We start from the raw sequence: 13,342 nt of genomic DNA, 5'->3' as shown, positions 1-13,342 counted from the left end.
GTAGCCACAAGAAAATTGTAGATCCAGGCTTCAAAGCAGCTCATAAAAAAGACACGCAGCTGACCAAAAGTTGGAATGTTTCTTTGTGGAAATTGGAGGAATGATTGTATTTTAGTGAGTAAATGAACAACTGCAGTCGAACGATTGTGTACTATTGTGGTATAGAGCCAAATATCACAAACTGCAGCCGCACAAAACCAGGCCAGCAAAAACTACAGAACAACTAATGGTGGTTTCTTTATGTCCTGCTATTAATAAGACATTTAGAGCTTTTGTACTTGTATTTAAACTATTCCTTTTACAGAACTATTAAAATCTTACTGCATTAGACAACATCTTTTTTTTTTTTCATCCAATTCAAAGTTCAAATTCAAAGGAGTGTATTACCAATAATCGTCTGCAGTAGCCAAACCTCCGGCTGCCATCTTCCCCAGTTAACATAAATGAGAAGGTCTCACTATAGAAAAGCACATTTAAACTACTTTAGTGCATTGTAATTGTGCTATTATAACAAAAATGTATGCTAATGCGCTAAATACATGTAGATAGAACAGTCTTTAGTTTGTACCTTGTGTATTCAGACACGGGACTCCAGTCTTTTGCGTCAGGAAAACAAAACTGAGGAATGGCTTTCAGTCTCTGCTCGGCCTCCCTCATCTGCTTGGTGGGCCTCTCGAGCTGCGAGGGGGAACAAGAGGAATCTCAGTTGGCTCATTCAAGTGTCTCGTTTCTATGATCCCCATGGACCTCAGCGAGACAAAGAAATTATTAATATTATTCCCATACAAGGTTATAAACATACAGCCCTAGACCTTTAATTTGTTATGAGCGAAACACTGTTAATCTTGTGTGAAAATGATAAGAAAGGAGTTCATACAGCTGTGATTTAATATGGGTCATGTTATAGTGTCAGTGGGTGTCCAAAATCCCCCAAATTCAACTAAAACAGTCGGTCTAAGTAATGGCTACAGCATTATACTTTGTGGCAGCTTCTGACCCCAAAAGGCACCACTTCCAGTAATCATCCAAACACACAAACACTACAGTAAAAACCTCTCTGAGAAACATTTAACATAATTATATTGTAAGTCTGACCCTCCAAATAACTAAATGCGAGCTGTAATTGAATAACTATCTTAAGGAGGCTTGTGTAAGGCCGTTTATTGAAGCCCGCAGTGGAAGAAAAAGCTCAAAAACTTTAAAAAAAGACAATGAACTCTTTTAAGGAGTATTTGAAATCCACTTTTAGACACGTTATATTGGTTTAACGCTATTATTATGGTTTCAGTCATCTTATATTGTCCTACATTCGAGGCACAATTGCTCTGAATATCCCAGCCTTTTTTTTACCCCCCATCCCGCTGCTTTATACTTACTTTGCCCCAGGACACTTGCAGGATTCAAAAGCATTTCTGCAGCTATTTCTAGTGCATATAAGCGTGTGTCATTGTTCAACTAAATACCACAAAAAGGACACGAAATCTTCTTTAAATGAAGTGATTGAACCTTCACACAGTTCGTACCTTTGGGAACTGATAAGTGACTTCTGGAGTATATGCGTTTTTGGTGGGTTTCTTCTTTAGGGAAACAACCACAAAATACTCAAACAGTTCCCTCTCCTGCCACTCGATGAGCTGCAGCTCCAGGGTTCTGTAGCTCGGAGCACGCCGCAGGATCGACTGGAGCTTTAGAAGTCTCTGTGTGTGAGCTGGAGATAGAAAGTCAATTATAAACAAATGCATAGCGTGCAGTAGCGAAACGTAGACTGTACCAAAAATGAAATAGTTGTGTTTTGGAAGAGCATCTGGCATGTAAAATCATTCTGCAAATCACTGTGTTACAATAAATGTGACATAAACCATCACAACTTTGATTATTTGCAAAAAAAACATCTATAATTTTTTGGTTGTGTGACCTTAATTATCACAATTATCCATTAACCAAATAATTGTGACATCCCTAAACTTGCCAAAAGAAAAAAAACTACATCAAAAGTGTCAAAAGTAATCAAATCTCCTTAATATGTTTCTACTATCAAAGTGTAAACACGTGTCTCTCACCTTTGAACCTGTCGTCTGAATCACTCTCACTTTCGCTGTTGTCATCTGCATCGGGAAAAGAGACATCCAAGTCAAGTTTTCACAAGCCAATAAGGAATTTCACTGGTGTCAAAAGAAACGTTTATAAGACTCAGTCCTAACCTCGTAACGACGTCGTCTCAACGTTGGACATGGACAACTTTTTGAGCCTTTTCTTCCCACGTTTAGTGCAGTAAATTGAGTTTATTCTTTGGACCAGCTTTAGAGAAAATAGGATTACACATACATTTATCAGTGGTAGAAAGAAATTAAAGGACCATATAAAACCATATAAAACGTAATAATTGTAAGGATCATGGAAAACGCAAGAATTAAAGAAAGATGATGAACTTTATACTGTTCAAATTGTGTATATCTCCAAAACAACAATAGCAATAATAGCCATATTTAGATCTCCCACCTCTAGCTTGGATTTATTCATAGTAACATTAGCAATTCTCAGAGCTAGGAAGGAAGGGAGGCTATGTCTACCCCAACAGAAAACAAATATGCATACAGAAATACAATAGACCTGAGCTGTGATACATGTAGGTGGTTCTTTCCATTATAGACAATAGTTTTGCCTGTGTTTTGTTTTCATTAAACTTATATAATGAGCATATTATTCACCTTGGGGATCCTCCAATGCCTGTGTGAACCCAGAGAGTCACTGGTCCCACAGAAGTTGTTGTCCAGAAGTCCACACGAGGACTGGGGCAGGAGCAGCATGTCGTTGTGGCTGTGCCGTTTGGTCAGCTGGGATATCCGATGGTTCTTTCTGTCACTCGCTGTCGTAGAACGCAGGGACTGGCTACTGGGTTTGGATGGTAACTAACAACAAAGGACACAAAAATGCAGTTTGGTAAATCTTCAAGTGCATTACGGTGACAGTTAATATGTCAGAGGGAATTCTTGTTACTAATAATGGAAAAATAAAATCCGGTTTCCACCAGAGCGAGATCTTAGTGTCAGTGTGCGCGAGCCAACAATGCACTTTGGCCTTTCTGGGAATTCTCAAAAAGGTATAAACATATCTGGTTTTATAAAGGACGTATAAAGGACGTGCTAATAAACATTAAAGGTACATGGTTTAACTTTTCTGGTGGAGGATTTGCCACTTGTGTGCTTTTTCCTATAATATTAGTATCAAATTACACGCATCTACCTTCATGAAGATAAGCACCAAGACGGAGAACAGGTCAGATCTGTGGGGAGGCAACTCTGTATGAATGCATGTTTTTCTTTGTGTATTTGACCCCAAAAACATGTGTAATAAAATAAACATAGATAAGTTTAAATTGAATGAATACAGTGGAGTATTAAAGACAAAACAATATAATATTCGAGGTGTCACTTTGAAGTATTACTAATAAAGGTTGCAGCTACAGAAACACTTTATGATAGTGGAGCTCTCGTGTTTATCTCAACTGCAACGTAACATGTCGACAAATCAGACAAATACAATCTCCTGACAGAAGCTCCACGTGTATCACCTGAGGAGGAGAGCTGACTTTCCGGTCCGCAGTGCTCCATGACCGGCTGCTCTCTGTGAAACACGACTTTCGCCCCAGACTCCTGCGCTTCAGGTCAACGTCCTCATACGGATTCTCCTTCTCTGTAAAGACCAAAAAACAACTTATAATACAGCTTCAGTACACAGTAAAAAAGTTGTTTTTGTTAGGAACCCTATGACGTCTGGGGTCGGAGGGGTCACTGTGAGGGCAGCGTGGGGGCAGTAGGGTGTTGAGTTTGAGTCATAAAAGGTTTAACTAAAACGAATGTGGAACTTTTTCCAGAATAATTACTGCTGGCACTGGGCCCCACAGGTCTCTGGACACTATGCTGTTGATGAGTCATAGTCCAGGCATGCGACAGTCTGCTCAAGTATGTCAAATACCGGGTCACCTTGGATGTTAGGTAGTAATAAAAACAAGTAAACAAAACATTTACAAGCTACGCAGTATTTACATCCATTCATTCTGTGATCAATTTTATAAAATCTACTCTAATACAAATTTGCTTTGCATGACCTACAAACACATTTAAAACATCTTCCTAAATTAAAGTTAGAACAAAGTAGTGTCTCCAGACCAGACAAGGTGCTACTGTGTTTCCTAAACACATCCATCTCAGTCTGATGTGATAGCAGAATGAGAAGAATAGGAACATAACAGTACACAGCTCCCACTGATGTCACCTGGCACCGGGCCAAGTCAAATAGAGAAAACACTGCAGCCCATGTCTATTCAGACATATGCTCTGAGAATAGCTTTTTGGCAAGGTCCAGGGAAGGTTGTGAGAAAGTGAAGCAACCACAATGAAGAACAAAAACAGAGCCAGATGGTGTCGAAATACATGAGGGAAAGAAGCTCTCTGGCTCTAAGGACAAGAGGCCAAAATGTGTTGTTCTAAAAGTTTAATCATTGACCTACAAATATGTCTTGAGAGCCGTTGCAGTTAATTATTAAAAACAGAAATCCAAATTTTCCCACATATCCTACTCTGAACAGATACCTATTGCAAAAGAGGAAATTTCCTAAATGCTCACTGACGTCACTCTGTTGATGAGTTCGTGATAAATGGTGAGGAGGCGAATAAGAGGGCTTAGTCAGACCCCATGTTGCACTGCTACTCCATTAAAGCTCAGCACTTGTGTAATGAGGGCCCGCTGGGAAAATGATATGTCTGTGTATGTCTGCTGATGCACTAGAGGGTACTAATCTGCACTTCTGATTACAAGCATGTCTTTAACACACGGGCATAACGTTGGGAGGGGACACACCTCGAGCGCACACAGGGATTGTAGGTTTCTGTCAACACAATGGAGTTCCTGGGAACAGAACAGGCTACAGGAAAAAAAACTACAACAATAACTATATCAGTTTACTTTGAGGTAGTGGCCAAGTTGAGAGAGAATAAGAAACCTCGTGTAAAATGCATATGACAGCTTAGACTAATATTTTTTATAAAAACCGAGTTAACATCATTATAGTTTAGATTGTATTAAAAATCTTTCCTCTTTTTTTATTGTCAGTGAAGTTTATAGATGTACTTATACATATACACAGAGGTAATTCCATAACTGTTACAGTTGTTACTGTTACTGTTACTGTTAAAAACTATAGTGTTAACAAGGGCCAAGACTATGATTAGACCAAATAAAAGGCAACATCTTCCTGGATTTTTGTACTTTTCTTCTCAACTTTCTGGCACTTAACTGATGCAAAACTATGATAAATATTTACCACAGCTACTATCCCACTAAGCCAAGTAATATTCATTGTAAGCCCACTACAAACTGCTACTACGAAGCGCCCCTCTTGGAGATAATCTGTTTTGTGACAAATTTGGAATGCAGGACTAATTTTGCCCGATAATGCTGTATTGTTTCGTTTTGTGTCCCGGTAGTGTACTTAACCTCACTGACCTCCGCTGCCAGCAAGCGTGTATGTTTAAGATCCCGACATTACTGCCTTCTAGTACGTGACTAATGTCGAAGTGCTTTTAAAGTTTCCAATCACCTTTTTGGGAAACGTGACTACAAGTGGTTGCCGTCATTAATTTTGCGTTAAATGTGTCAGTGTCACTTCGCTGTGGTTTCCTTGTTTCGATATAACAGCTATTAGATGATTTATTGGCACGAACAGAATCCAAAACCCTCTATTTCAACAGGTATAAACAAAATTACATTGCACATAAAGGTTACAGGGTCATTTTAGTAGTCTAGAATTACTCACGCAAAATGACATATCAGGCAGACATGAGCAAACTGAAGACAGTGGTGTAAGATTAAGTGAAACTGGGAAATGAATCATAGGTTTCTTGCGAACGTAGTGATCCAGAAGCTTGTAAACAGTCTAGTTATATTCAGCCACAAAGGACCACATGTCACCACCTCTCTATCGCTGGGTTTCAAATCACATAGTAGCAAAGGTTTTTGACTACACACATACACACACGCAATATACTGTTTTCAAACTAATTAAATAATCCGTTAAAACCAGGAATAGCAAACAAATCTGTAACTCAAGCAGCAATATTCATTATACAATATAAAGTGTTAAAAATGCTGTTTACTATCACATGAAGAGGGACCAACCAGGTGTTTTTTTGATAAACTACAGCAATATATTAAGTTTTCTCATGGGCACAAAGCCAGTGGTTCAACTAGATGGTAAAGGGTCATTTAGTGGAAAGGAATTTCACACCTCAACATTTCAGACGGAAACAAACTCTTTTAAAATGCAGCAGTATATGAGACCTGAGCGCTATAAACTGTAACTTGCCCTTTATAAACAACAGCACACAAGACGATTTAACTCAATTGTAAACAGCAAACAGCAGTTGTCGTGCTTACCCACTATGTCCTCGTACGCGTTCTCTTCAAAAGTGCTTTTAGAGTTGGGTCTATTCCTCGTCTCTGTTGTCGATGTGCCATTTTCTGTAGGAGAGGAAGGATACGAAGATGGCACACTGGCCTCCTCCGACTCACACGACTCTCTGAAATCAAATACAGGTCATCAAGTGACAGTCAAGAAGTACAGTACATACATTTTACATATTATAACAAAATAATCGGAGACCAAAGTAAGAAAAGAGCAGTGGGCTTCTATTGGGGATTGGTAAAAACAAGAATTTGCTAAGCAATGGTAAATGACATCTCGAGTGCAGTAGAATTACTCAGACATGCATGAATTACTTTAAATACAACTTTGGATGAATAGAAAACAATTATAATATGGTTAAAAGCTCTTAAAATCCAAAATGCTAAGGTAAGGTAAGGTTTTAACTGACAGCTGACAGACTTAAGAGCTATATTGCAATAACTGATCACCGTGATTTCAGTATCTGTTCCAAACTCAAGGTACAACTCCAGAGGAACCTACAGTAATATTGTGTCATGCTGTCGACATCTGTGGCTTTTAGGCTTGGTCTGAGTTTCCTTGTGCCACAGGAATTTTAAACACAGAGAGAGGAGCAAAATGTTTTAGGAGTTTTTGTCCCCTTTTCTAAAACGTAACATTTAGTTGTAGCCCCACCTTTCTCAAGATACAGTAATGTTATGGGTAAAAACAAAGCTACAGTACATGAAAATAAGGCTGTGACGGTCATAATGTGATGATGAATTAAGAATGCATCAGGTTTAATATTAAGATCAAGGTATAATTTTTGTCTCCGTATGAAAATGTGTACTTTGCATTTGTATCTTTCAATGCCACCAGGACAAAACTATGAAGAATTGTGCTATTGTTATGATGTTTTTTTAAGTCTTTACCTGTCTGGGAGTCTTGCATTCCCCTCTGTCTTGCTCTTGTGGGTCGTGCTGGGAGCAGGAGTGGAGGGAAGGGGTGGAGGCGACTCCACGGCCTGTTCTGGAGGTAGTCCGTTTGCTGCCAGTGAGCCCTTCTGGTCTCGTTTAGCATCATATTCAAAAGTGCGTTTTGGTTTGGGTAAAGGGTTGACCGGTGAGCCCACAGGAGTCTGCTGAGGCGCGGGCTCTGGGCTCTCGGACCTGGTTGAACTCACGCTAAATCTCTGTCTGAGTTTTGAAAGTTTGTCAGAAACTAAAACAACATCAGGTTCATTTGTGACGGAGCATATACTGTTGCGTTTACTGGCGCACGCACTGTCCAAGTCGTCTCCTATTACAAAAGACTTCTGCTTTGTCTTATCAGTGCCATAGCAGTTATTCAGATAGCGAGGAGGTGTTGTGCTGGGATTTTCCTTCAAGGCCTGCTCGATTTTTTGTATCCTATTGAGGACGGCAGATGTCTCCTTCCGACCCGATAAGGACCGTGCAAATGGAGAATCCGTTTTGCCCAGTCTTTTCTGGAAACGTCCAACGGCGTCTTTATCAGCCACCCGCTCGTCGTCGGTTTCTGTGTAGGAGCATTCAGAGAAGGCCGTGCTCATCCTGCGAACACCCTTAAAGTCAAATGCTTTCTCACTACAGGGGGACGAGAGGAGACTGGGACATCCCTCGCTGCCCCCTACGCACTCCCCTACTGTCCTTTTCTCCAGACACAGGCTCATTTTAGGCAAAGTCAAATGCCGGCACTCCCATTCTGAGATCTTTTTGCGGATTGTAGTTGGGGGTGCACCTGTTACCAAGCGACCCAGAGAAAGGCTGCGTTTGTGGGCTTGACTGGACCCCAAAGAGACGCTACTCAAACTCAAAGCTCGAGCATTTGGGCGATCCTCTGAAACAAGATCTGTCTTTTGATTCGTTACAACTTCCTGGTTTGCCTTGGCCTGCACCGGCGCTTTATAGATGGAGAGCCTGTTGTCTAGGCAACCGATGCTTTTGGATTTGGTGAGCAGTCCTGGAGAGTTGGGGTCACCGCCCAGAGATGCACCACCGCACAGGGTCGAAGCCTTGCTGTTCCTCCCAGTGCGAGCTAAGAAGCGCCCGTCAGTCCTCACGTAGCGACTTGGTTTCCCAGAGCTCTCGCCGTCGCTAAGGGGTGTGTGCTGGCTCTGTCCCGGGCTAGTGGAGAGGACGGGTGACGTGGACTGGTTCCTAAAAGACAAACAAAAACAAATTCAAATCTGAAGCTGACTCAAAGCTTCACTTTTCTGGTGGAAGATCTGCCATGTTCTAGTCTCGCTGGGCATGTTATTGCTTTGTCTGTTATGTTACACAGTATGGCATTTAACTTTCATGCCAACAGGGGACACTTTCATGCAAACAGGTCAAATTTGTGAAGCGATGACCCTACGTATAGTAAGAATGCATGTTTTCCAAGATATTTTGAGCAAAGAAGATATGCAAAAGAGATAAGTTTAATGCCATACTGTGAAATATTCCAGGCAAAGCAATAAAACCCAAATGAAACAAGCAGGTAGCAGACCCTCCACCAGAAAGAATAAGCAAAATGCCACACTTGGCTATGAATCACAACTGCTGTAAAAACATAACCAGATCTTAACAAAGAACAGATGGAGGAGCCCTATAAAATGAGATGAAAATTCAGATTTCATTGCCAGGATCAAAGATGGAATGAAAACCTGAGCTACTTATTTAGAAAAACCACAGGAAAGTATTCTGTTTTTGGCAGCTGAACAGGTCAGCGTAGGCCAAAGGAAATACAGACAGAATTAAAATGCCAATATGAACTTTTTCCACATCAAACTGAGGTGAATCACGGAGGACCTCACACAAAATGATCATCAGAATTTACTGGAGCAGCTTTACCTGTTCCAGTCTCATTCATGCCCATTACTGATACTATTACTCATAGCACCGGAAGCGTGTTTATTTCCCACAGAGATTTCGACAAACTTTACCCAGGTAACATCCTACTCATAGCCGTTCAGTAGAAGTGCCATGACTTGGACTTGGACTGCGTGTTATTGCGTAAAGGAAACCTGATGTCACAGTCAGAGTGTCATAACAAGCTCTTTGGGAGGAGAAGTGAACGATGTGATCCCATAATGCAGGTTGGGACACATCTCACCTCACACATATCTGCCCTGCCTTGGTTTCACTGCTCCAGCTGCAGGCCACGAGATGTTTGAACACCTGAACCTGCAAACAGCCACTATGATGGATGCTTCTTATCTTACATCTCTGAAAGTAACTTGAGCTGTCATGACGGCATCTCCTGTCTGGAAGCCCCTGAGTGATTTAAATCTGTAGCGGAGGATTTGATACAGTAATTATACAAGAAAAGGCCAAATATAAAACATTATAAACCAGAACACTTTCTTTTATAGTCACACCAGTCTAGTCTTTGTCAGTTTTGTTCATTGTGAAGACTCCCAAGGCTATTTACATTATTATTATTGTAAACATTTAGCTAATTCAGTGCTTGGGCTGAACAATATGACATAAAATAATCTTTTTTTTTCATCATATTCGATCACGATTTTCAATTTTATTTAATTTTGTCATATTTAAAACAAAAATGTGTCTTGCCGCAGAGCATAAACACTGCATTTTATATCGCTTTTGTACAGCACTTTGAGCAGCTGTGTTTGTTTTAAAATGTGCTTTAAAAATAAATTTGACTCAGCTCGATTAAACAATATAGCTTCTTCCAAAGTCTGAACTCTGCTCCAACCCACATGATTTTACTGACAATTACAAATGACAGAATCTCAATCTCCTTTAAAATATATTTAATTGCACAGCCCTAGTCTATGATACGCTTTAATCTAATCAAATGATTCAGTATAAAAAGTATGACCACTTGAGCTAGTACAATTTCTCAGGCAAAGTCGAAGTTAATGCTCGTGGCCAAAAGCCCAAACTGTTGTCAGTCCTCAGTCCAAGACAGAGACCAGAGCACTTTGGAGACTCACCATCACTGAAGTTTAAGTAGCAACCTCACAAAACATTCAATAACAACATAATTCAGCCACAAGAGAGGATTTAATTTGGTTTAATTTGGTAAATGGGTAATTAATTTCTATACACTCTGGCTTGACCCTCAGTAGAATTATATTTTCTTTCCTTTTTGCATTTGAAAATTGGTATAATTCCCCTCTGTCTCCCAGACGGACCTGATGAGTGTAAGTACAGCCAGCAATATTTATTATTATATTTAATTATCCACATGTATCATTACACTTCTTGTGAAATGGTTTAGTCCTAATTATAATCTATGGATATGTTCTAAAAATATGCACATTTTTCTATATTTTTGCAGAGATTTTGCAGGTTTTGGTGGGTAAGTGGCCATTAAAAATAAGCCTCCTTTAGTACACTTGAGCTGGTTGGCCACACAGAGGTTAAGGCAGTGAATGCAGTGGCAGTCTGGCCTTTGGCTCTCACTCGCTCTTTCAATCCCTTCAAACCACAGTCACTTCCTGTAACTGACCAGTACAACCAAAGCAGACAGGCCATAACAGCTTTTTAACTGGAATAGTCCATCATGTGTCAGCTTTTTCACATTTATCTTGGTCTGACGCTAAAATATGTTGTTAGTATTCAGCCTGTCTACTGTTCTGTATACTACTGTGTTCATCATGGTAAGGATATTAAATCTTCCACATGTTGGCAGCAGATGAGTCGGTGAGTCCTGAATATATGAAGTATTAAATTATGCCCCCAAAGTAGATTCACATCATGGAGCAAGTACAAAGACCTGCTTCTTCATGTTACTGCGAAGCGCTTGTGTGTGGTCCTGCATGGAGACATTAGTTTGACCAAAATTATTTGAGGCAGCCCCTAAATTAAAACGAGATACACAAAATTCTAAACTGTTCCTGTTTGGTTAAACTTTCAGTAGATAGTTAGCGCCAGGCAATATTGTAATGATTTGATATTTTGGGTTTAGTTTAGAGCTGACACCTTTTGTTTTGGAGACTGGGTGTAGTGAGTTGAGACTATTTTGTTGTTGACTTGGCGTGAGTTACGGACTAAAGTAGCCCTTGTGTTCAGAAGATAAACAACCAGAAGAAAGTCGGCTCGTATCCTTTCACCAGAACACTACACCATGACAAAAAAATGAATCAATATATATATTTTTTTTTCCCGTTACAGTGATGTGCCTCATTTTTCAATTTGATTTATAGTGTTTTTTTACAAATACAAATCACTTTTAATGTTAATTTCCTGAACATAAACAATGCATACTTTTAAAAAATTGCTATTAAGACAAAAATGTCTTCGTCCAAAGTCTTATCTCTGCTTCTAACCACATGCTTTACTGACAGACGATTGGCTCTAGACCTCTCGATTAAACAGACCCAAGCTGATCACTGATGATTAGAAATGACTAAATCTCGATCTTGATTCAAATTTGAATAATTGCCCAGCGCTGCTAAGACGTATCGGTGAGACTGACTCTTTTCTTTTCCACTATAAAGTATATAGTAATGAAACTCTATATTGTTCAAGTCTGCGTGTCTCCAGAGCACTATAAGCTTTCAACATGCATACACAGGTCTGCCTCACTACTCACATCTGCAGGTGGGACGGGGCTCTTGTCCGCAATGATACAGGATCAAACTTGCAGAAGTGGTAAAAGTCCTGTTTTGACTCTCACTAGTTCATTTGTCATATTAGTGAAAAACAGCTAACTCAGACGTGTGATAGAGCGATACAGTCATGAGAAGAGTAGACTAGTCAATTCAGGATGTCCTCTGTGTCACTGACCTGTCAGTGCTGTCCCGTGGAGCTCTACCCCCTCCTGTTCGGGACACAGCCTTGGAACTCTTGTTGGCAGTCATGTTTGAGCACACACTGCCCGCTCACCTGAAGAACCAAAGAACAAATAAAATCACTTATTGTTATATTATAAAGCAGTTTCTTTCACATCACATCTGCATTTTTTTTTTCCATTTTTGTAGCAGCTGTGTAAAAAGTCCATAGAGATGCTTGGAGATGCATTGGCCAAAACAAAAATGTAACATAATAAACGTAGAATGACCCTCTAAGCCACTGGGTCACTACCGGTAAATACATTTATCACACTAATCTCAAGCTCTATTCACTCTTGTCACATCAACTACGTAACAACTGTACACAAAAGAAGTACATTACTAAGGACACGCATAAAAGCAAAATTATTAAACTCCTCTCAGGCTTTTACCCATGAATGAAAACACCTAACATAAAAAAAAAACTAAGCTGTATCGACAAAACATATGTTGGGCATATTTTACACAAACAGACAGGGAAGTATTAGTCTCAGTGTGAACTACTCATATTACATGACAGGGTTCAACAGCCTGGCTCAACTGCTGTATTTAAAGTGTTTGGTCTTGGTAAGTTTCCATAAGACGTTCACACTTGTAACACTAAATTATAAACGTCATATACAAGAGGCGGAATAGCGGAGCCGTTTAATTTTGTACAAAGCAATAGTTTCTTCACAAATCGTTTGATAATGGCATTTTTAAGGGCTGTAGGTTGCTGTATGAGATTATTTAGAGCAATAAAAAGCATTGGATTGCATTTTAATTCTGATGTACATGTTCCAATGACCATAAAGTTTACATTCTATACAAAGGAACATCTAGTTTATGTGCTTTAAAGGCCACATCAGACACAAATCCTGCAGTTTCCTACTTGTGTGTGAAATCACCTGTGCAAATATTGAATAGGCTTGGCTTGAGTGGAAAAACTAACACAGCTTATACACTTAGACAAAAAAGATCCAGGGTTAACTAATGCTTTAAGGTCTCTGCAACATGAGTCAACAGCAATAAGACAAAGACTACTGAGAGCTAAATATTATCAGACAAGACGCTGAATCATAGAAGGGGCGAGACCAAAATTTAAGATCATAGTTACAGTATTGTCACAACAAAACAAA

General features: G+C 39.7%; 1 protein-coding gene across 3 annotated transcripts in view; it reads right to left on the bottom strand.

The window, feature by feature from the left end:
* The window catches only part of dennd2b (DENN domain containing 2B), a 33,219-nt gene that overhangs the window by 11,588 nt on the left and 8,289 nt on the right, over positions 1-13,342 (bottom strand). For 2 of the 3 annotated variants that reach the window (XM_055230834.1, XM_033983559.2), the window contains exons 2-11: positions 12,181-12,279; positions 7,354-8,598; positions 6,436-6,578; positions 3,572-3,693; positions 2,709-2,909; positions 2,202-2,298; positions 2,061-2,105; positions 1,524-1,708; positions 569-678; positions 388-457 (exon numbers count right to left, since the gene is read on the bottom strand). In XM_055230834.1, coding sequence (XP_055086809.1) covers positions 388-457; positions 569-678; positions 1,524-1,708; positions 2,061-2,105; positions 2,202-2,298; positions 2,709-2,909; positions 3,572-3,693; positions 6,436-6,578; positions 7,354-8,598; positions 12,181-12,254 — 2,292 coding nt within the window. In that variant the 5' untranslated portion in view covers positions 12,255-12,279. Of the gene's footprint in view, positions 1-387; positions 458-568; positions 679-1,523; positions 1,709-2,060; positions 2,106-2,201; positions 2,299-2,708; positions 2,910-3,571; positions 3,694-6,435; positions 6,579-7,353; positions 8,599-11,986; positions 12,098-12,180; positions 12,280-13,342 lie in introns of those variants that run through there. The other variant, XM_055230843.1, reaches the window with a different exon arrangement.

The sequence above is a fragment of the Periophthalmus magnuspinnatus genome, chromosome 3 (genome assembly GCF_009829125.3).
Source record: "Periophthalmus magnuspinnatus isolate fPerMag1 chromosome 3, fPerMag1.2.pri, whole genome shotgun sequence".
In the NCBI taxonomy this organism is placed as follows: Eukaryota; Metazoa; Chordata; class Actinopteri; order Gobiiformes; family Gobiidae; genus Periophthalmus; species Periophthalmus magnuspinnatus.
Note: the sequence above shows the minus strand (reverse complement) of the source record. Positions and strands in the feature narration are given on the sequence as shown.